The sequence below is a fragment of the Pogona vitticeps genome, chromosome 3 (assembly GCF_051106095.1).
Source record: "Pogona vitticeps strain Pit_001003342236 chromosome 3, PviZW2.1, whole genome shotgun sequence".
In the NCBI taxonomy this organism is placed as follows: Eukaryota; Metazoa; Chordata; class Lepidosauria; order Squamata; family Agamidae; genus Pogona; species Pogona vitticeps.
In genome coordinates this window covers 198,065,777-198,090,721 of record NC_135785.1, presented here as the reverse complement: position 1 = coordinate 198,090,721, position 24,945 = coordinate 198,065,777, and the positions used below count along the sequence as shown (strand labels likewise).

Below are 24,945 nucleotides of genomic sequence, written 5' to 3'. Positions count from 1 at the left end.
GCCATGTCAAACTGCATATTATTAAGGCTGGATTACTTACTTTGCTACTGCAGTCCCCCTTCCCCTGAGAGTAAAGACACAATGGCTAAAATCCTGTTTCTTATCATGGTACGTTGCTACCAGAATAGGCCCAATGAATCAGAGAGCATTTGGTGAGTCAATTCTTCAACTACTCTAGTGGCAATTCACTTTGCTAAGCGACAGGATTTCAGCCAATAAAAAAACTATTTGCTTCCCTTTGCATGATACCTAGAATCAGCTGCTTTAGTTGATCTTCCAAAGGCCAGCCATAGGTGATTATACCTAGACAAAGTTCCTGTCAAGACTGGTGAGCAATGGCGAGATTGGCTGCAGGATAATGCTGCAGTTGGGATGACCATGTAAATGCAAGTTCCATGGCCAGTTATCTACCTTTTCGCCTAAAAAGCATGTGATTTCAACCTCACCTAAATGGAAAAATAGCAGAGGACTTCGTGAGTATAGTGTACACTGAAACTTTTTTTAAACAGGGTGACCTGTCCCAAACTCTCTCTTATCTCCACTCTCCCTTCATTCTGCAGGAATGCTTTTGTTAAAGGCTAGCCAAATACTCTTCTACAAACATAGTTTTCTGTGATCATTAATTATTTTTCCCATAGAATGGAGAAAAACATCTGCTGAGCAAGGCTGGTAAACATTGCAAACAGCTGTAATCATTCAGCAAAGTTTATTGAGCAGTATAAACAAGCTCATGAATAAGCCTCAGAGATTATGTCCCTAATTCTTACTTTGGGAGAGCAGAATTTAGGTTTCATTAAAATCAAAAACTTGATTAATATTTAAATGGAAAATGTTTGGAAGCCAAATAGGTCTTCAAGCTTATCTACACTCAGTGATTTGAAGTGCTTTGTTGTGAAATCTTGAAGCAGTTTCCAAAGTTTTTTATTCTAGGACATTCTAGTGCCCCATTTATATAGAGGATGAAAACAAAAAAGTTCCTCAATGTCCCACTCTGCATTCCCTGTCCTTTTTCTCCTTTACCACCAATTTCTCTGCCCTATTCTCACCCGTTTTCCTTGACTGCCCTGTGTTTACTGCCCTTCTCTGTTCGTCGCTTTCTGCCTTGGTGCCGATAGCCCTCCGAGCTACAGTACTGAAAACAATAAAAAGTTATTTAAAATTATTTTACTACAAGTCCAGTACTAAAATGATTTCTTTCTTTCAGCTTACCTGGCTAGTTCTAAATGTTCTGCTAGTGCAAAGTTCCCACAACAACAGAACAAGTTGCAAGATTGTTTTGAGAATTTTTAGAGATGTGGGATCTCATGCATTGTGCTCTAAAATAACAGAAGCAGCATTAGATCGGCAAGAACAAGGTTCATCAGTAAGACACTGTGTTCTTGATCTCTGCAATTTTTTTAAAAAACAATTAAAAAATGTATGATTATTTATCCTTCAGGAGATAACCTTGGTGGGAGATAAGAGATGTTAAGCACCCATATTTTGCATCACTGGACATGTCATAGCTACAGGGCTATCAAGGGTCCGCTGTGGCAGACCACACTATAGAAAATCAGACATCCATGTGATACAAAGCAAAACACTCAAGCACTTTGCTGAAGCAGAAGAACCAGAAAGTCACAGTGAAAAATTGATTAGTTGATACAAAGTGCCATCTGGATTATCAGAGGAAACTGCAATGGAGTATGCAGGACCTGTACTGTAGAGGGGACTCTATGGATCATCAAACTCGGCCCCTGTCAAGGAAGCACATTGGGGAATTGAACTCCCAACCTCTGGCTTCACAGCTACAGCCAGAAACCTAAACCACTGAGCTATCCAGCTCTTACCTGTTGTGCAGCTCAGCTTCCTGGCCCAGTGTCTCCTAATCTCCTATGAGACTTCTATGCCCTACACAACATGCAGGCATCTTCTAGAAATGTTCTGTTTTATTAACATGGAAGAATGTTCAATTATTCAAAAACTCTGGTTTATAAATGCTGTATATTGTGTCCATAATTCAAAATGCCAGGAAATGGCCCAGTATTGCTGCAAAACAGCATGATCGCCTCGCCAGCTGGAAAAAGGATGCTGAGCTTTACATAATAAAAGGAAGTCTGAATGTTGACATCGGTGTCAGCAGTCAAGACGGTGACCGCTCACTCCCATTCACAAGGTAACTCCAAGTAAGGGAACCTTATTTGTTTATTTATTTATTTATTTATTTAATATCCCGCCTATCTGGTCTTGCGACCACTCTAGGCAGCTTCCAAACAGATAAAAAACAGCATATAAATATAAGAAAATGAGGAAAAAAATTAGATCAATAAACAAATTCTTCAAGATGGAAAAGAAATAACAGAAGGTAAATGGATTGCTTCATGGATTGCTGCCTTGTCGTGGCGAAGGGGCTTGAGTAACTCAGAGAAGCTATGGGCTATGCCGTGCAGGGACACCCAAGACGGACAGGACATAGTGGAGAGTTCCGACTAAACGCAATCCACCTGGAGTAGGAAATGGCAAACCACTCCAGTATCTTTGCCAAGAACGCCCCATGATCAGAAACAAAAGGCTAAAAGATATGACGCTGGAAGATGGGCCCCTCAGGTCGGAAGGCGTCCAACATGCTACTGAGGAAGAGCGGAGGACAAGTACAAGTAGCTCCAGAGCTAATGAAGTGGTTGGGCCAAAGCCGAAAGGACGCTCAGCTGTGGACGTGCCTGGAAGTGAAAGGATAATCCAATGCTGCAAAGAAAAATACTGCATAGGAACCTGGAATGTAAGATCTATGAACATTGGGAAGCTGGAGGTGGTCAAACAGGAGATGGCAAGAATAAACATCGACATCCTGGGCATCAGTGAACTAAAATGGACAGGAATGGGCGAATTCAGCTCAGATGATTATCATATCTACTATTGTGGACAAGAATCCCGTAGAAGGAATGGAGTAGCCCTCATAGTCAACAAAAGAGTGGGAAAAGCTGTAATGGGATACAATCTCAAAAATGATAGAATGATGTCAATACGAATCCAAGGCAGACCATTCAACATCACAATAATCCAAGTTTATGCACCAACCAGCATTGCTGAGGAGACTGAAATTGAACAATTCTATGAAGATTTACAACACCTTCTAGAACTGACACCAAAGAAAGATGTTCTTCTCATTCTAGGGGACTGGAATGCTAAAGTAGGGAGCCAAGAGATAAAAGGAACAACAGGGAAGTTTGGCCTTGGAGTTCAGAACGAAGCAGGACAAAGGCTAATAGAGTTTTGTCAAGAGAATAAGATGGTCATCACAAACACTCTTTTCCAACAACACAAGAGGCGACTCTATACATGGAAATCACCAGATGGGCAATATCGAAATCAGATTGATTATATTCTCTGCAGCCAAAGATGGAGAAGCTCTATACAGTCAGCAAAAACAAGACCTGGAGCTGACTGCGGTTCTGATCATCAGCTTCTCATAGCAAAATTCAAGCTTAGACTGAAGAGATTAGGAAAAACCACTGGGCCACTCAGGTATAATCTAAACCAAATCCCCTATGAGTACACAGTGGAAGTAAAGAACAGATTTAAGGAACTCGATTTGGTGGACAGAGTGCCTGAAGAACTTTGGATAGAGGCTCGTAACATTGTCCAGGAGGCAGCAACAAAAACCATCCCAAAGAAAAGGAAATGCAAGAAAGCAAAGTGGCTGTCCAACGAGGCCTTAGAAATAGCAGAGAGGAGAAGGGAAGCAAAATGCAAGGGAGATAGGGAAAGTTACAGAAACTTGAATGCAGACTTCCAAAGAATAGCAAGGAGAGACAAGAGGGCCTTCTTAAATGAACAATGCAAAGAAATAGAGGAAGATAACAGAAAAGGAAAGACCAGAGATCTGTTCAGGAAAATTGGACATATTAGAGGAACATTTTGCGCAAAGATGAACATGATAAAAGACAAAAATGGGAGGGACCTAACAGAAGCAGAAGACGTCAAGAAGAGGTGGCAAGAATACACAGAGGAATTATATCAGAAAGATGTGGATATCCCGGACAACCCAGACAATGTAGTTGCTGACCTTGAGCCAGACATCCTGGAGAGCGAAGTCAAGTGGGCCTTAGAAAGCCTGGCTAACAACAAGGCCAGTGGAGGTGATGGCATTCCAGTTGAACTATTTAAGATCTTGAAAGATGATGCTGTTAAGGTGCTACATTCAATATGCCAGCAAGTTTGGAAAACTCAACAGTGGCCAGAGGATTGGAAAAGATCAGTCTACATCCCAGTCCCAAAGAAAGGCAGTGCCAAAGAATGCTCCAACTACCGTACAATTGCACTCATTTCGCACGCTAGCAAGGTTATGCTCAAAATCCTACAAGGTAGGCTTCAGCAGTATGTGGACCGAGAACTCCCAGAAGTACAAGCTGGATTCCGAAGAGGCAGAGGAACTCGAGACCAAATTGCTAACTTGCGCTGGATTATGGAGAAAGCCAGAGAGTTCCAGAAAAATATCTACTTCTGCTTCATTGACTATGCCAAAGCCTTTGACTGTGTGGACCACAGCAAACTATGGCAAGTTCTTAAAGAAATGGGAGTGCCTGACCACTTTATCTGTCTCCTGAGAAACCTATATGTGGGACAGGAAGCAACAGTTAGAACTGGTCATGGAACAACTGAGTGGTTCAAAATTGGGAAAGGAGTACGGCAAGGCTGTATATTGTCCCCCAGCTTATTTAACTTATATGCAGAATACATCATGCGGAAGGCTGGACTGGAAGAAACCCAAGCCGGAATTAAGATTGCCGGAAGAAATATCAACAACCTCCGATATGCAGATGATACCACTCTGATGGCAGAAAGTGAGGAGGAATTAAAGAACCTTGTAATGAGAGTGAAAGAGGAGAGTGCAAAAAACGGTCTGAAACTCAACATCAAAAAAACTAAGATCATGGCCACTGGTCCCATCACCTCCTGGGAAATAGAAGGGGAAGATATGGAGGCAGTGTCAAATTTTATCTTCCTGGGCTCCATGATCACTGCAGATGGAGACAGCAGCCCTGAAATTAAAAGGCGCCTTCTTCTTGGGAGGAAAGCGATGACAAATCTGGACAGCATCTTGAAAAGCAGAGACATCACCTTGCCAACAAAAGTCCGAATAGTCAAAGCTATGGTTTTTCCTGTCGTGATGTATGGAAGTGAGAGCTGGACCATAAAGAAAGCAGACCGCCGAAGAATTGATGCCTTTGAATTGTGGTGCTGGAGGAGGCTCTTGAGAATCCCCTGGACTGCAAGGAGAACAAACCTATCAATTTTGAGGGAAATCAACCCTGAGTGCTCACTGGAAGGACAGATCCTGAAGCTGAGGCTCCAGTACTTTGGCCATCTAATGAGAAGAAAAGACTCCCTGGAAAAGACCCTGATGTTGGGAAAGTGTGATGGCAAGAGGAGAAGGGGACGACCGAGGATGAGATGGCTGGACAGTGTCTGCGAAGCAACCAACATGAACCTGACACAACTCCGGGAGGCAGTAGAAGACAGGAGGGCCTGGCGTGCTCTGGTCCATGGGGTCACGAAGAGTCGGACACGACTAAACGACTAAACACACACACAAATGAAGAAGGGAAAGTTAAGTATTAACTGGAGGGAAGGCAGAGCCTGGCTCTTATTTTTTTATCCTCAATTAGCCACTTCTCACTCAAAGGCAAAGCATTTGTCAGGACGGTGGTGGTTTTTTTTTTGATGAGTATGAAGTGTGACAAGACCTGTTTTTCAGCCTGGTGGAAATAATTGGGTGAAAATAAAACCTCCCAGCCTCTAGATGGCCCTGTTGCGCTGCCTCGCGGGCCCATAGAGAAGCCGGTCAGAGGCGCTCAGGACGGTGGGCGGAGTGCTGGAGACCGGCAGAGAGGGTTCCTGTGCCTTCCTCCCCACAGCCGTCCTTCCCCAGAGTCGCTGCCACCACAAGGGTAGCGATGCTGGTCTGCAGGTTGGCGGGTGCAGGGCCGCCCCTCTTGTCGTCGGCGCTGGGGCTGCTGAGGAGGGTCCCGGCTGGCCACGCTCCTTTCCATTCCTCGGCGCCACGCCTTCGCGGGGCCAAAGTCGCGGTGGTGAGTCCGGCTTGTCCCGGCCAGGCGCCGCTGTCGGGAGGGCGAAGGACGAAGCGCCAGCAAAGCGTGAGGGGATTGGCGCCCTTGAGGCGCGGGCCTCCCAAACCCCTCCCCCCAAGAGGCAGCGCTCTGTTGTCCCCCACCCCTCACCCCCGCCGCCTACCATCCCGATCGGGGCCACCGTTGGGGCAAAAGCAGGCCGGCCCCAGAGGGAGCGCTCCGGGCTCGTCGCCCTCCGGGGCAAGCAAGCAAGCAAGGCCGCGCGGTTTGGTATTTCTGTCTGCCTGGCAAGCTGTTTCATAGAGCCGGAATGCGGCTGGATCAGAAAGGGAGGTGATCTTGACGGCAGGGAAGGAGAATAGGATTTCGACTACAACTCCCCAAAATAGCCCAGCCAGCATGGTCAGAGAGTAAGCCCGGCTGGCTGGCTGGGTTACTCTGGCCTCTGTTAAACAGGACAAAGCAGGGGTTTTTTTTCCTGTCCCTGCTTGCCAGCAAGCAAGTACTGAGTAGGGGTCCCGTTCCTTATTTAAACTTTTTATTTAGAAGTGTATTTATTTATTTAAAATATTTTACCCCAGTTTTCTCCATAAAAGGACCCAAGGTGGCTTACATCATGAAAAGACATATTAGAGAGTATACAAACAGTAAAAAGAAACACAAATACCTCACTGAAAAACATAAAGCAAGACCAAAACACACTCAAAGCAGCCAAGTACAACAGTCTGTTTAAAAATCCCTCTCAAGCAGCCAGTCACTCAGGTAAAGCTTGCCTAAAGAGAAAGGGCTTCACCTGCTTGCAGGACAACAAAGATGGAGCTAGGCTAGCCTCCTGTGGGAGGGAGTTCCAAAGTCTGGGAGCAGCAACAGAGAAGGCTTGCTCCGGTGTCCCACCGGAGGCTGAGAGAAACGCCTCCTCTGATGATGTTAACACTCAAACAGACTCATAAAGAGGTAGCTTGGACCCAAGCTGTTTAAGGCTTTATAGGTTAGGACAAACACTCTGAATTCTGCCCAGAAACGGATTGGCAGCCAGTGGAGCTGATGTAACACAGAGGTTATGTGATTCTTGTAACCAGCCCCAGTCAGCAATCTGGCTGCTGTGTTTTGTGTAGTTGCTGAGGGGTCTGTTGTAGCAAATACAACTGGCATTTTAAAGACACACAATTTCTTAGTGCATAAACTTTCAGAAGTTCTTGCATGCCAAGGGATGCTTACTCTCTTTAGGGCTGGAGCCATAGTGATAACCTAGCTAACTGTGCTTTATATTAAATAATTATTTATATTAAAGTTTTTATTCCAAAGGCAGAAGAGCTATGAATTGGGCCAGATGCGATAGCTGCTCTTGAATATAAGCTGCTTCCTAAGCAATATGGAACTAGTAATTTTGACTTCAGATAAAGATGTCATGATATCATTTTGCAATTCTTCTCTGTGCAGACAGAAGTCTGACATGGATCCTGCTGATTTGTCCACTATCCAGAAAAAGAAAATTGTACATCCTTCTTTTCTGTCACATTTGCTTCATCTTAAAACATTTCACACTCATTGGCCAGACAACACAAAAAGAAAAACAACAACAATTCAGACCTGCGTTATGATTTCAAGAATATGTTCAGGGCTTGGTTTTTCATGTGTACAATGCATTTTGGAAGTATGGAAATAATTGTACTTAATGTTTATTAAGTTTCTGTTCCCTAGTTGGTCTGTAATTTTGAAAGGGAAAAAAAGACCTTCAGAAAAATCAAGTGCCTTAAAGAATAAGACTGTGTTTATTATAGAGCTGTAATGATTGTTGGAGATAATTTCTCTAGGCCAGTGGTTACCAGCCTTGGGCTCCTAGATGTTCTTGGATTGCAACTCCCTGAATTTCTGACCAGCACAGCTAGTGGTGAAGGCTTTTGGGAGTTTCAGACCAAGAACATCTATGGACCCAAGGCTGGGAACTACTGGTCTACTCAACCATCTGCTGAATATGGGCACTGCAATGTAGATATGCCATCGTTAACGAAATACCTCTTCAGCTCTGCTTAGATTCCTCCAACAAAGGAGAACCTAACAGGGGATTGCCATTTGTTTTTCTCCAACTTCCAGAATTCTCCAAGAATACTCCAGTCAGAATTCTGGGAATTCCAGCCCACAAACATGTGCCTACAGACACCTTTCATTTCACTCACCAGGATAAGGACAAGTCCTTTTTCTTGGCCACTTTCTGGGCTTTTGTTTCCTACTGCAGTGCTTTCTGCAGATAGTAGTCTAGTCTCATTGCCCTTTGTGTTGTATAGAGGGTATTTCCTGAAGAACCACAGAGCCTAGGTGTACCTTGGTTATGCAGTTGGACCTATGACCTGTAGTTAGCTGTGGAAAGTTATATGACTTTTGGACATCAGTAGGATTCTAACCAGGATATATTGTTTTCTACTGACAATTTCTTTATGTAACAGCACACTATGTAAAGCAATATTTACAGTTCAATCTTGTAAAGAAATGCACTCTTTTGTACACTCTGTAGCTAATCTTCAGGTGAACAGGCTTGAAGGTTTAATTATCTTCAGTGAATTTTACAATCAAGTCTGAGTCTTGATGCTCTAAGTGAGACAAGCTTTAAGATGTGAGCAAAGCTAAACTTACCTTTCATAGAAATGAATCCATATTATGCAAAATTAATCCATATTGTGCAGTGTAAACCTTATGATGCACAATTTGGTCTTATAATTAGGAGGCATATGAAATCACAAGATGGTATAGTGTATGCATAGTTAGACAACTTTGCCCAGCATCCTATTGGGATTTATACTGGACCAAGTGTAATTCTGTCAATCACAGTATTGAATACACCTTAATTATTATGTAGGATTTCAGCTTTAGTATCTGTTCAATTAAACAACAAAGAGTCTTGTGGCACCTTATAGGCTAACATAATAATAATTGTGTGCCATCAAGTCAATTCTGACTTACAGTGACCCTTTTCTGGGTTTTCCAGGGAGAGAATACTCAGAAGTGGTTTTCCATTTCCTTCTACTTTATTTTAAATCAGCTTTTGTGAACTGTAGCACATTTGGAGTACAGTCAATGAAAGTTTATGCCTAATAAAACTTGTTAATCTTTAAGGTGCTGCAGAAGCCTTCATAGGTTTTTTTTGCAGTGGACTAACATGTCTGCCCTTTCAATTAATTTAAAGTAAATTAGTTTAAAATCACAGCTAAGTCTAAAAGATGGTAGATTGTTGTAGGTAAGTTGTTCCATTTCATAGTTGTTGCTATTGTTAATTGTGTGAATTGGTTTGATACTTTTTTCTGGTAAGTCTGTGATTACTATTATTATATACTATCTCTCATAGTATATAATAATCATCATCCCTGTGAATCACCGAGTCCAGCCCCTGTCAGGGAGGCACAGTGGGGAATTGAACTCATCCCCTGACTCTGCAGTCAGATACCTAAACCATTTAGCTATCAATTAGTTTTAAGGTTCTGGACATATGAACGTGAGAAGAGCCAAGCTGGATCAGACCAGAGGCCTATCTAATTAATCATTCTGTTCTCAGTGTGCTAACCAAATGCCTTTAAATCATAAAACTGGTATTTCTTTTTGCAGATCCTGTCCGGATGTGGTGTTTATGATGGTACTGAAATACATGAAGCCTCAGCGTAAGGATATTTCTATAATTACAGCCCCCAAATATTTCTCAAATGAACCAGTAGTTAAATAGTCAAATTATGTGTTTCAATATTAGATGGGTTCTCACCTGAGCAATCATCCCCCTCTGGTAATAATTTCTGACAAGACTTGATTGTGAGGTAAAAATAAATTTAATACGCTTCTTAATTTGCTCCTTCTCGGTGTATTTTTCAAAATCATAGGATTTTGGTCCATTTGAGCCGTGGCGGAGCAAGTGTTCAGATGTATGCCCCAAATAGTTTGCAGATGCATGTTATTGACCATACCAAGGGGCAGCCAGCTGAGGGGGAATCAAGGTAAGAGCTAATTTTAGAATGTACAGTATTAAATGACACTATCTTGACAAATAATAGATATATATTGAAAGTTTTTTTCTGTGGGAAATCAGGAATCATGACTATCTGAAAGACAGTTCTCTTCAAGCCAGTTGAATATAGTTGTATGATACTAAATCCTTTACAAAATGTTGAGTAATACTGTATGCGCTATCTGTCTTTTTCAGAAATATATAGAGAGATTTGATTCATGTAAAACTTTGTCATTATACTTCCATTGAGCAAGAAGTAGGTATTTCATTAGCTGATTAGGGATACTGTTTGTCTTCTCAATTCTTTGAAAACCGTCTCAAAATAGTGAGGTTTTTTGGACATTTTTTCCCCCATCAAGAAATGTCCTGACGGAATCGGCAAGGATTGCACGTGGCAAAATTGTAGATTTGGCTAAATTGACTGTAAATGATCATGATGCTGTCATATTTCCTGGAGGCTTCGGAGCTGCCAAAAACCTGTGAGTTTCCACAACATATTTCTTTTTTCTTACTATTTTGTCATTCAGTGTTGTTTTAATTTTGATTCAGATTGTTAAGTGTGGAAGGCTGCTGAGAGATCTTGTAGTAGCAGAGTAAACAGCATCAGTGTTCCAGTGAGCTTTGAAGTTCACATTATTGTTTTACTTATTAATTAATTTATTTATTGCTCCATTCTGTTTGTTGCTCCAAAAGCAAATTGCTCTCTGGAGCAATATACAAGACAGAAGGTTAAATGTAAACAAAGGTTACTAGATTTATTTAGAAAAGCATTTGACAGAAAAAACAGTTCTTAACTAGATAGAGGGCCATATCTCAAGGCCCAGGCACATGGCCCAGAAAGTAGGGGTTTATCCCACTCTCAAGAAAGAAATATTAACAGTTTGACAGTTAGAAAGGACTGAGAGGAGGAACCACTCTTTAACTCCTTAGGAGAGGCAATAACAAGTGAGAGATAACCAATGAAAAGAACAGTTACAACCTAATCTTAATTTCCAGAAAGCCCCAATTGGGCATCCATGAGAAGAGGTGCAAAAGAAATGTTCTGCAAGAGTCTCATAAGAGTCATTTCAAGAATACTGCAGTCTATTAAGTCTTCCATCACATGCAGTTACCTGAGCACTTGTATCTTTTAAGTGTTGAAAGCATAGGGCTGGTGTTGTTTTGGGGTAGGTCTCAGATCTTCATTATTTATCTTTTAGTTTTTTTATTATGGGGTTATTTGAAATTGGGTGGGTGGGCAGGCTGGGTTGAAGTTGTTGTTAGCTGCCAGAGTAGTGCATTTCACTAAGCTGAGTAGTATGCAAATGTATGAAATAAATAAATTTCCTGACACTTGCCCTGGGATGAAAATATATTTCTACACTGAAAGATAGCATATTATTATTTTTCTCCTTAATATTTTTCTGAAAAAAAAAGGAGAGACAGACAAGAGTTTTTTAGTTACTTTAAGCATAGTTATTTTGAAGATTACTCTGAACATCAGTGTTGCGTTTCAGAACTGTAAGACTACATGTAATATGCTTTCTTGCTGTGTTAGGTCTACCTTTGCTGTGGATGGGAAAGACTGTAAAGTTAATGGAGACATTGAACGTGTCCTGAAGGATTTCCACAAAGCAGGGAAACCCATTGGGTATGTAACCTTTTTTAGAAAGAAACATTTATCTGTGGGATGAACAACATGTGAAAATGAGTATTAAGCTGAAGACGAACAAAAGTTTCATGACTCCACAAGCCAAGTTTGAATTTTTGTTACTAGACTGGAACTGCAAAAATGGGGTTGTCAAGATCTTGCAGCTTCTAATAAATGGTTGACAGACTGGTTTTTGTTGGTGATTACAATTAAGGCAAGGCCAATTCAGGGAATTTCCAAGAAGAGAACAGTTGGATCAGATCAAAGATATATCTAACTTAGCATTCTGTGTCCCACAATGATCAGTTGCCTCTGGAACAACCACAAGCAGGACAGGAGAGCATTACTTTAAAATATGTGTTATTCAGCATTGTCACTGCTTTCTGGCTTCTAGTCCTGTGCCCTTCCAGTTCTTTGTGAATGCACTCCTTATCTCAAGACGTCTTCCACCCACTTTGGCTTAACATTTCTGTTCTCATCTTGCTGCTTACTAAGTTTTCCTCTTCTATTAAGGACTTTTTTTTCCATCTGAAAAAAATGAGATTCTATTTTGTATGTAGCACCTTGGCCCTTAGGTACATTATGCTTCTCACATTGTTGACATACAGCAGTGGCACAACAGGGTGCTTCTTATATACAGTGGTGCCTCGCACAGCGAGGTTAATCCGTTCCAGATTAACCCTTGCTGTGTGAAAACATCACTGTACGGATCAAAAAAAGCCATTGGAACACATTAAACTTAGTTTAATGCGTTCCAATAGCAGCTTTACTCACCGTACAGCGATGTTTCTCCGATGGCCGGCAGCCATTTTCGCGGCCATTTTGGGGCTTCCAGTGGCCATTTTGAAGCCGCCGAACCGCTTACCGACCTTCGCTCTGCGATTTTGAGCCATAGGGGCCATCAGTGTGCGATCGCATTTGTGATTGCTAGAACGACCCCGTTGTGCGGATTCGTCGTTCTACGGTGCACTCGTGCGAGGCACCACTGTATATCATTAACAGTTGTGTATGTAGAATTGGAAAATATCTTATTTTTTGTGGATTGTTAAGATAATTTTCTTCCCTTACCCTACTGATTTTAGAATATTGATGATGCTTCATGATTTGTGAAGATTTGACTGAATTGTGATTGTTTTTGAAATTTAGAGTGTGCTATATATTTATAAGAGAAGAAAGGTGCCATATAGTTTTGATTTTGTATACATTGTTAGATTCTGTTTTGAAAGGACCTTAGTGAAGATTTTCTTTCTTTCTTTTAGTCTGTGCTGCATTTCACCTGTCTTGGCTGCAAAAGTGCTTCCTGGTACTGAAGTTACAATAGGACATGAAGAAGAGCAAGGTGGTAAATGGCCTTATGCTGGAACTGCTGGGGCCATTAAAGCACTGGGAGGAAAACATCAGATTAAAGAAGTAACAATATCCTTTTTGTGGGAATAGGATATAACTGAATAGTACAAATTTTGCACTGAAATAAACACCAGGATTTGCTACTAATTAAATGCTCATGGGGCCAAAAAGCAGTATAGAAGACATTGCACATCTTTATTGAGAACAGAAGAGCCTTAAAAAGTTCATATCTGTGATCTAGATGCATCATTTGATAAATTTTCATTAACGGTATGAGATTACATTACTGAAAACTTTTTCTGGCTTTCTAAATTTCTAAAAGCCGGGATAATTGGTTAAATTAGTGCTATTGTGTGTATTTCAGATTAGAGATGGGGGGGGGGTCTTCATATATGAATATGAATATCCCCCCCACAGGTGCAGATAATGAGGGTCCGGTCCCCTGGGGCCAGACTGACCACTCACGATTCTGCTGCTGCCACAAGCTCTGTGGTTCCTTCGTATTGCTCCATTACTTGCAATGGATTTAGCCATTCCTGGCAGAAGGCGGGGTGACAAGCCTCTCTGCTAGGCTGAAGAGTGGCTAATCCACTGTTCCAAGGGGATCCTTGGAATCTGGGGGCAGGGGTGGGAAGGCTTTAAAGTCCTCTCCAAGAGCTGTGCTGATTATGCTATTGGAAATCCATGGTGTAGCTTAAGCCAACAAGATTCCTGCCACTGCATTCTCTGTATTAGGATATATATCAAGTCTTAAGGTAGTCCTTTATTTATATTCTCTGGTTGTTGCAATCTTCCTCAAAGGAATGTCATTGAAATTCAATGACAATTACATTTTGTATGGTTGATTTTCCTTTCAAGCTATGTAAAAAGAAGTAACCACAAGAAAGCAATAGGTAAATTTCTTGTGGTTGTGCTCTTTGCTTTAAACAAGATCATATTAATCCTACACAGATAGTGTAGAGGAATCTATTTTTGTGCAACAGTCCTTTGCATGAGTAATGTAATTCTTATGAAGCTTCCCATACCTACTTTCCAGCATTTCCTTGCACAAGTGAAAGCCCCAGTGGGTGATGTTTACTTGTGTAGTGAAGATTGGACAGAGCTACACTGGCAGTGTTACATTCTGCCAACATTTTTTAGATTCTGCTCAGGTTGTTGGTTAGTACAGTGGTCCCCAACCTTGGACCTCCAGATGTTCTTGGACTTCAACTCCCAGAAATCCTGGCCAGCAGAAGTGCTGGTGAAGGCTTCTGGGAGTTGTAGTCTAAGAATATCTGGAGGCCCAAGGTTGGGGACCACTGGGTTAGTAGGTATTGAATGATACAAAAGTTTCAAAGTGATTGCTTTGTGGTTGTTGTAAAATATGTGAGTTACTTGTTAGATTTATTTCTTTTTTTTTCCTCCAAAGAGCAGAAAGTGACATAGCTGGGTCTTCTCTCCATTTTATCCTCGCAGCCACTATCCAAGGTCAAGTAGGCTAAGAGGTAGGCTGATCCAAGGTCACACAGTGAGTTTCATAGTTAAGTGGGGACTTGAATCTACATCTCACAAGCCTGATTTCAGCACTGAACACTACGTTACACTGGCTTTCAACATTGATTGCTTGGGTTTTATTAAAAAGTACTGAAAATTACGTAGAAAGTTTTCAGAATGGACAGAGTGTAGGTATACTGTTGTTCTGTCTGAGGAAGTGTTTTCCCCCCAAAGCTCACACTAAAATATAGCAGTCAGTCTTTAAGGTGCTATAGTATTTTTATTTTCTTTGTTTCTTATTTTACTTTTGTTTCTGCCTAATATGTTAGCATAGACTAACACAGCTGCCTCTTCTAAAACTGCTGTTCTGTTGTATTGCTTGGTTTAATTGTTGTGTTTTCCTTAACTATTTTCCACGAAGCCCATGTGGACACAAAGAACAAGGTGGTAACTACACCAGCCTTTATGTGTGAAACTGAACTGCATCACATCTTTGATGGCATTGGGGCCATGGTGAAAAATGTATTGAAGCTGACAGGCAAATGAAGAGGACGGACGCCCATAATAGCAGTAACAACAGTTTTTAAAAGGCCTTCAGTCATGGCAACATCAGCTTGACCTGGGACTGACTTCTAGGTGTATGCAAGATTTTTCCAGACTGACTTGTTTAATTTCCAATCCTGGAACAATTTCGCAAATGAAATCATGATATCATTCTTGTTTCAACAACACTGTTCTACTTATCATTAAAACAGCTGGCAGGTTACACAGCAGACAACCTGTTTACTGTTCTAGAAATATTTGCTGCATAAGAAATTCTGATTGATTATAACTCCACTGAGCAATTAAAATTAGTGGTGTAAACTCTGACAGTTTTTCTTATCATTTAATCATGCTTTTGTAGAATTACTGCTCTAAGACTGAGCAGATTAGATCATTCCAACCATTACAGTATTACTGTGGAATTTTTAATGACAACACATACCGTGTTTCCCCCAAAATAAGACAGGGTCTTATATTAACTTTTGCTCCAAAAAACACATTAGGACTTATTTTCAGGGGATGTTTTAATTTTTTTCATGTACAACAATCTACATTTATTCAAATATAGTCGTGTCATCTGGTTGCTGCACAATGGTGGAGGGCAGGGTTTCACTTAACTGAAGCTTATTTTGGGGGGTAGGGCTTATATTACAAGCATCCTGAGAAATCATACTAGGCCTTATTTTCAGGTTAGGTCTTATTTTTGGGAAAACAGTACAAGTTGGTGACATAAAAGGATATTTGGATTGCTATTCTGGAATAGTCTTTAGTAAATGTAATGTGGGGAGAAGGATTGCAAAATTAGTAATCCCTGTCTTGCTGTTAAATCTTTCAGCAAGCACACTAGCATTTTTATCTAAATAATGAAAGGACAAATACATTAACTTCTCATAATTTGATACTGTGAGAAGCATCTTGTTTACATGGCATTAGATGTGACATGCTACAAAGCTCCTTAACAGCAATAACAGCTCTCCTCATAATCCACATAAGAAGAAACAAAGTTCTTATTGAGGCCGGTATGTTTTGTGCTCTTGTCCATGGGGTCACGAAGAATCGGACACGACTTAACAACTAAACAACAACAACAAATGTTTTGTTTATTTGTTGCAATCATTTCAAAGGAGCAAGGACAGACCTTTTTGTTTTAATTCAAATACTTGAACATACTAATTACATGGAATATTTCTGCAAATCACTATCCTCTGAGCCTAAATATCTTCCTAAGTGTTGCTGATAGCATATAATGATAATATAGCAGGAGTCCTGAATCACAAGCCATCAAACCAAGAAAACAACACCAAACTGAAGAGGAAAAACAGCCACCCACAAATAAAGTATTTCTGCCATACATTAAAGGGGTCACGGACCGCATGGGGAAACTTGAAAAAACACAACGTACAAACAGTATTCAGACCCACCACAAAAATACAACAAATGTTACAGTCAGCAAAGGACAAAAGGGACCCCCTCGTCACTGCAGGAGTATACTGGATAGCTTGCAATTTTGGACAACTATATATTGGAACCACAAAACGCAGCACTCACATCAGAATCAAAGAACATGAGAGACACTGCAGACTAAAACAACCAGAAAAATCAACAATAGCTGAACATGCCCTAAAACAAGCTGGACATGAAATTCTATTTCAAAATACTGAAGTACTGGACAACACCAGCACTCATTATGTTAGACTGCACGGGGAAGCCATTGAAATCCATAAACACCAGCAGAGCTTCAACAAAAAAGAGGAAAGACTAAAAATAAGGCCTGGCTCCCAGCACTGAAACATACAGTCTGCAAGAGGTCAACAAACTCTACCTAGCCAAAAGGACCAGGGATCATTGCACAAAAAAAGACCCCTAAAGATACCCATCAATCGCAGTGACAGATAATCTCTTCCTCTTATCACAACAATACATCCACAACAAAAACATGCTGACCACCATCATCACCCTATCTCCTGAAAAAGACAAAAGCTGTTCCCGCAGCTATAAATACTCAACTATCCAACAAACAGCAACAGAACATGGACTGAGTTCCTACTCCAGTCCTCTGAAAATGCCAGCCAAAGACTAGCAAAATGCCAGGAAGAACAACCTTCAGAACACCTCCAAAGAGCCCGAAAAACCCACAACAACCATCAGATCCCAGCCACGAAAACCTTCGAGAATATGAGGAAGATGTTTCCTTATACTGAGTCAGTATGCCTGGAACCTGAAACATCAAAAAGCACAATTAATTAAAACTTCTCACACAGTAAATCACATTTAATCTTTGTGTGCATGTAAGTTCTTAACTATTTCCTGTCTTGCTGTAAAGACAAGAGGTAATTTGCCCGGACCAAGGCAGTAACTAAAGGAACACACATCACAATCAAAAGACCAGGGGTTAAAATTATGCAGCAGTGCCATCGGTTTAGCTTGGCACTATTCCCAAGCAGAGGGTATTGTAATATTGGCTGGAAAAAAAACCCTTATAGATGTGGTTCTGCATTGGACTTCATGCATATCACTTTCAGAATTAATTACAAGTTGGTTTGTGGGAATTTTCTGGGGATTTCCACGTTTAAAAAAAGGTGCACATTGGTTGTTAGACTATATATCATACACCCAAGGAGCAAATCCATAAGAACAACAAAAGAGATATTTAGTAAATTGGTAAATGAATCAATGGCTGTGCATTTTGTGATGTAATGTATGCAGTGATCTAATTGTTATAAGTAGGGAATATTTGCCTTATGTGATCATGCCCTCAGAGTGGTGAGACTTCAGTGCCTTCAGGCAGCTTCCTGTAACAAGGAACCATGCAAAACAAATCCAGGCAAGCCTAACTGCAGTGGAAGCTGTACATAGATAAAACTATTGTGAAGCTCTAAAAAGCCGCCTAGAGTGGTCGAAATGACTAGATAGGCGGGGTATAAATACAATCAATCACTCACTCACTCAATCAATCAATCAATCAATCAATCAATCAATCAATAAGAAAAAATATATATTACCCCCCATGTATTATATGCTGCATCAATAGAAAAAAAAATTCAGAAGCTTGGGTAAGCAGTTAAAAATGCTAGTAAAATCTGCAAAACGTTCACTGGCACACCGTATTTGGCTCTACTACCTTTAGTCCTGGCAAGCTACTGTCATATGAGGAAAGTAATGCCATGTAAGTCCCAAACAATAGCCTGAAGGCCTGGCATTATTCACACCTGCATGTCTCATACACAGCAACACTTCCAGTGTGGCTTGCCTAAAATACGTGCATTTTAAAATAAAATCTGTATAGCATAGGGTGTTGTGTCAAGGGACTAGCTGCCATGGAAGGGGTTTAATGAAGGATATCATATTTTAAAATAGATTTTCGGTTGTTTTTATTCATTTGTTTTAATATGTAATGTGTTAATTGCTTCTTATTTGTAGTGTGTTAATTGCTACTCATTTTTAATGGCATTTCTATTCTGAATATTTTTGTAAGCCCCCTTGAGACCCTTTACTGGGAGGAAGGTGAGATATAAATAAAATGAAAGAACCAATGATGGAGAAATAGTTGGCATGGTTTTGTGGATTGGTTTTCCTCTGATTCTTTGGAAAACAATAACAAAAACGTATTCTTCCAGAGAATAACCAGTCAACTACTCAGTGGTTCTTAACCTTTGTTACTCGGATGCTTTTGAACTGCAACTCCTAGAAACCCATCAGGACAACTGGTGGTGAAGGCTTCTGGGAGTTGCAGTTCAAAACTCCTGAGTAACCCAAGGTTAAGAACCAGTGCACTAGATGATATTGATCATGGCCCCAGATGGCAAACTTAGTAGGGAAAAGTTACAAATTAGTTAACTCTTAATGGCAGAAACCTAGCTGAGAATCACAATTGAGTAGGCCCATTGAATTAGTGAACCAACAGCTATCTAGGTTTTTGTGATTCAGTGGACCTACTCCAGTTACCACCTACTGCATTTCAATCAAGGAGCTCTTATCAAAACACATAATTAACCTCATAGCAGTTAATTAAACTATTACTCCTTTTTAACTAATACTGTGTACAACCTCTGGTCCTTCAAATACATTTGGGTTACAAGTCCCATCAGCCCTAGCCAACATAGCCAGTGATGAGGCATAACAACGTCAAGATGGTCACATGTAGTACACTGCTACCCTGAAATGTCTATGTACTTAAAATATTTCTGGAGCTCTAAATTATACCAGAATAGTAAGTAAGCAAGATTCCTTAATTTAATGTATGATGAGTGCTTCCAAAACTGGACTCTGTAAATGTAATATTTGTCATCGTTTTGTTAAATGTTACTGCTAACAATCATTATTCACTGGATCTTGTGACATTAAAATGTGACATTTTCTGACCCTATGTTCATAAGCCTTTCATGAAGAGACACCAGATCCTGTTTCTGTATCGTTGTGGTTTTACTGTTTGGCAGACTGAGATCAGTTCCTCTCCCCTTGAAATCCCCTCATTTTCCCCAGATGAATTTATTTTGCATGGTTGCAATATTTTCTTACAAATAGGAACCAATTTATCTCAAGTGAGATGGCATCTTTTTAATATATTATGCACTTTGGTATTTCAAAAGATTGGATAGCAAATTAGTTGGCAGAGGAAGAGATAGAAGCTAACTAAAGATCTCGAACCTTTTCTGATGTATTTGGTATCTCAAGTCACTGACCTGAAAATTTACTACAAACAAAATTAATCTTATTTGCTCAAATGTATAGCCTTTGTTTCAATATTTTCTTAGAGTGACTTACACATGAATTATTATTGAGAAGTGAACAATAATGTAGTGTGGCAGATATACATATGTATTCTACTGTATTTTTATTTTATTTATTACATGGTGATTTTATTGTATGTTGTGAACTGCCAAGAACATGAGTAGTATTTTTTCTTAGCTATATCAGTTTCTGCCTCTTGCAAACTTGCATTTTCTAAACACACCCACCCACAAGATAAAATGTAATCATGGACTGATTCTATTGACTGTAATCAATGATTCAGTCCAAAAGAAGACCCAATTGATCTTTGATCTAAGAGTGGATGAAAGGGCTGACTTGGCATGCATAACAGAGACCGGGGTGGGTCGTGCAGAGGGGGGTTGCTCTTTTCCATATCTGCCTCCCAGAGGCATCTAGCATCAGGACAGACCAGAAGGGAGAGAAGGGTGTGTCACCTTTGTCCATAAGGATTTCATCAAGCTTGGCAGCATCTTGGCCTTGACCAGCACCAGGCTAAAGTGCCTCCACCTGACTGTGGACCACTGGGATAGGATGGGGATAGTGCTCGTGTTGCACTTTCCCCACGACCCAGCACTCTCTTTGATGGGGCTGATGGACTTCATCTCAGCTGTGCTGTTGAGGCCTTCCAGTTTGATTTGCTTCGTTGGCTTCAACACCCATGCAGTTTGATGTCCATGGTGCAGTCCTGGAGTTCATGGACTCCATGGCATCCGTGGGCCTATCCCAACATGTAAAAGGTCATACTCATGTGGCGGGACATACTCAGGACCCTGGTGTTTACAGCTGGCCATGATGAGGATGATCTGAGGGTTAGGAATTTAGTATTGTTCACCTTCTCATGGTCAGATCATCATCTGCTAAGGTTTAGACTCCTGATGTCGGGCTCCCTCTGTGGGGAGGGTGGACCTACAGTATTAGAATAGTCTGCCCCTGGAGGCTAATGGATCCAAGTGGATTCCAGGAGATTGGGGGGGGGGGGTTTCTGACTTATCTGATTGGCCCTCCTGTCGAATCTCAGATAGCCAAATGGTACTCTGTCACAACCTGGGCAGTTGACATTGCTCCTGAACGCCCTCTCCACACTAGGACTCACTGCTCACCCTGGTTTACAGGTGAATTGTGAGCCATGAAATAACAGAGGAGAAGGCTAATGAACAACTGGAGGGATATTGCCTCAGATGGAAACCAATGTGTGAGGAAACTATCCAGCAAATACTGTGAGACCATTCAATCAGCCAAGAGAGCTTATTACACCACATTCATAAGTGAGGCATCTCATCCTCAAACAGCACTCTACCTAGTAGTTTGGGACTTCACATATGTTGAACAGTTTAATGGTCCTCAATCTAACATTACCACCAATTTGCAGCTCACTTTCAGTCAAAGATTGAGGCCATCCATGGGGACCTTGACTCTGTTAGGGAGGCTGTAGATTGTGCTGAGATGCCCAACACACCATCTTGTCTGGTTTTACTAAATCAATTTCAGTCTATAATGCCTGATGACGTGGGCAAGGAGCTTGAATACTGCAAAGCCACTTGCTCTCCATTGGACCCATACCCATGTCCTTCTTGGCTTTTGAAACTGCCAAGGAGGTAACAGTTGAATGGGCCACACAGATGATTAATACATCATTAAACCACAGTACAGCCCATTCTGGGAAAAAAACTATGCTGGTGGCAGAGGATGTAAATAACTACAGAGCTGTTGGCAACAGTTTTGGGAAAATGGGTGGAGAGAGTTGTGTCAGACTAGCTGTAGAGCTTCTTGGAGGAAACTGATAGCCTGGATCCATTTCAGTTGGGGGTCAGACTGCATCAAAGGACCAAGGTGGTTCTGCTCACTCTGCTTGATGATTTATTAAGGGAGGCCAACCAGGCCTTTGATACAGTCAACCTTAGTATCTTCCTGGACAGGCTATTGAGTTTGGGGATTGGAGACTCCGTCTTACTCTGACTTCTGGTCCTTTCTTGAGGGTCATGTCCAGAGAATGCAGCTTGGAGATGCTGTTTCAATCCCATGGGTTCTTTGTTGTGGAGCCCCACAGAGGTCTATCATCTCCCCAATGCTTTTTAACATCTATATGGGTTTGCTGGGGGAGGTCATCTGGAGATCTGGAGTTTGCTGTCATCTATATGCTAATAATACACAGCTCTATCTATCCTTTTCATCTTATGCAGACCCTGGAGCTGTGCTTGGCCTTGGTTATGGATTGGACAAGGACTAACAGGCTGAAATCAAATCCTGACAAGACAAAGGTCCTGTTGTTGGAAGGGGGGGGGGAGACCCCCTGTTCGATTAGGTAGTTGTTTATCTGATCTAGATGGGGTTGCACTCTTCCTGAAGGATCAGGTGCAAAATCTGGGTGTGCTTCTGGATCCAGCTCGCTCAATGGAAAATTAGATTTCAGTCGTGGCCAATCTGCCTTTGAAATTTCCTCTATTACAGATTTTCTCAAAATTCTAATGTTTTTTTTCTCTCTATTTAGAGACTCTGTTCAAGTCCAACTGCCAGTAGCATATGACAGTTTCATATCTTCTTGGGACCATGGTATCGGAGTAGAAAGTAGGAAAATTGAGAGGGATTTTCCTATGATAATTAAAAGAAGGATTTAAATGGTAATCTGAAAACTTTGCTGCCAAGATGGTTCCCCCCCCCCAACTAGTGTGCATGATCCTCACACTTCAATGTGAAACAGTTTCAAGACTCAAGTTAAAACATTTCCTCTTTGACTGCTAATCATGTGGATTCTGAACTTCCATATATTCGAGCTAACCCATTTCAGTGAATTAAGATGGTGTAAATTCCTAGCATTGTTGTTTCTCCTTTAAAAGGAATGTAGAACAGAGTCTTTAATTTTCTGTGACAAAAAAAATATAAAAGACAAAAAAAAAAAAAAGATTCCACTCAGCATACCCTGGGATCTTAATGATTCATCAAGGTGTCTGTTTCATTGCCAAATTAACTTGTAGCTCTGTGTCACATGTAGCTTTATGTTGGCCAGTGCATTTTTGGCTTTCTATGAGAGATTGTATCAGATTTGATTTTTCCTCTCTGTTTTTTCTGTTGTTCCAATGCAAACCAAGGAAATGAACATCTGAGTACCAAAATATTTGCAACAGCAACAATTTTCTGAGAGAAGGGTTTCATTTTATGACAGAATTGCAAGGGTGCCAATATTTTTGTCCATGACTGTACTTGTGGGTGGGTGGCAGATCTTCCTTTTTACACATACCCACAAAGATTTGAGAACTGCAGTTTGAATTGATGTGTGTCATACTGTTGTGCACAAATGCCATGTTAGGGTAGTCATCATTACTGACCAGCAACATATTTCTCACTTCTAAATCTATGCTACTAGGGGATTTCTTTTGAAAACCTTTAAATTCTTTAATTAAAATCTTTAATTAAATTAATCTTGGTAAGGGGTGTAAAGGTAAAGGTTCCCCTTGACATTTAGTCCAGTCGTGTCCGACTCTAGGGGGCAGTACTCATCCCCATTTCCAAGCCGCAGAACCAGCGTTTGTCCGTAGATGGTTTCCATGGTGACGTGGCCAGCGCGACTAGACATGGAATGCCTACCTTCCCACCATGGTGGTACCTATGTATCTACTCACATTTACATGCTTTAGAACTGCTAGGTTGGCAGGAGCTGGGACAAAGCGACGGGAGCTCACTCCGTCGCGTGGATTCAATCTTACGACTGCTGGTCTTCTGATCATGCAGCACAGAGGCTTCTGTGGTTTAACCTGCAGCGCCACCACGTCCCCTGGTGAGGGGAACATATGACTAAATGAAAGAATAACAGGAAGAAAGCAAGAAGGAACTAGAAGAAATGAAAAAAATATGCTGCTAACTATATCCCTTTTATATTATAAAAACAAAGTGGCCTACATTTTGGTTTATACGTTTACATTTTTTTAAAAATACATACCGTATGTTTTAGAAACCAAGGATAGCCAGAAAATGGCAACAAAATCAGCAAATAAATACAGAGAAAAAACAGATAAACTTCTACTATGCCCTCCACTGCCACACACCCCTCTTCCCATGAGTATTTCTTCTTTATAAATAGTCATCTGCTAAAGGTATCACCTGCTCTTGCTTTTGTATTGCATAAGGACCACATGGATTTGTGGGTTTTTTCCCCCTGAACTATGGAAGGATGCCCTGAACAGCCACCCAGAGCTCTGTATAGAAGACAACATGGACATTTCATATTGACCAAGCAGGACTGCAAAGTGAAGAAAACATCTTCCTACAAACTCTACAGGAGTCCCTCTTGTGCTCACTGCTATTCACATTTCTTAAAAAGCTGCCTTGACAGTTGCTTTGTGTTTGGGTGAGAACTGGTTAACTGATGAAAAAAGGAGCCAGTGTTTGGGGTTTACACTTTTGTGCTGTCACTTTGTTAACAGTAGTGAGCAAAAGGTATTCTGTAAACCTTCTTCTTGACTGCTGTCATTGGTGTTATCAATATTCAGGCTGACTGCTCGTTGCTGTGTAAAGCTTGGCATCCTTTTTCCTGCTGGCAATGTGAGCACAATATTGTGCAGCAATATCAGGCCATTTTGTGGCTTTTTGAATCATGGGTACAGAAGCACAGTATCCCACAGAGGTGTTTTTTTTTAAAGAACTGAGAGGTGGAAACAAACCATTACTTCAGATTTTTCACATAGGTTTTCCAAACAGGGGATGGTTTTTCTCATAACAGGCATTCCTTGTTTCAATGGCTACTGGTTCATTACCAAGCACAATTCAAAGTCCTGGTTTTAACCTATAAAGCCCTAAACAATTTGGGTTCACACTAACTGAGGGACTATTTCTCTCCATATCCTCTAGTGTATGGCAGGGTAATATAGATAAGCAGGTTGCTACGAAGAATGTACTTCATGATCACTTGGTATGTAGAAATCTGTATGTAATATATATTGCTATTTTCAGCAGGATAAGCTACCCTGAGATTAGTTGAAAAAATTAATAAAAGAAGGTTTTACTGTAATTTATTAAAGTTTTGTCATTTATATGAAATCATTCATATCAGAGCTCTGCCTGCCATTCTCAGCTGAATTTAAGATACAAATCTAATCTCAGTACCCAGATCACTGTGTATTAAAACTGTGAGATAAAACCAGGCCATA

General features: G+C 40.9%; 1 protein-coding gene across 1 annotated transcript; it reads left to right on the top strand.

Moving 5' to 3' along the window:
• The first annotated feature begins 5,841 nt into the window (after nt 1-5,841).
• GATD3 (glutamine amidotransferase class 1 domain containing 3) lies at nt 5,842-15,379 on the top strand. Its single transcript, XM_072994197.2, has 7 exons — nt 5,842-6,071; nt 9,669-9,721; nt 9,935-10,048; nt 10,419-10,538; nt 11,597-11,689; nt 12,949-13,105; nt 14,927-15,379. The coding sequence occupies exons 1-7, from the start codon at nt 5,937-5,939 to the stop codon at nt 15,053-15,055; spliced, it is 801 nt and encodes a 266-aa protein (XP_072850298.2). The 5' UTR covers nt 5,842-5,936; the 3' UTR covers nt 15,056-15,379.
• Nucleotides 15,380-24,945: the final 9,566 nt, after the last annotated feature.

Coding starts and splice junctions, on each gene's coding strand:
- GATD3 (XM_072994197.2), top strand. CDS start 5,937: ATGCTGGTCTGCAGGTTGGCGGGTGCAGGGCCGCCCCTCTTGTCGTCG. Junction 9,722..9,934: donor GAAATACATGAAGCCTCAGC/GTAAGGATATTT, acceptor TCAAAATCATAG/GATTTTGGTCCATTTGAGCC. Junction 13,106..14,926: donor ATCAGATTAAAGAAGTAACA/ATATCCTTTTTG, acceptor ACTATTTTCCAC/GAAGCCCATGTGGACACAAA.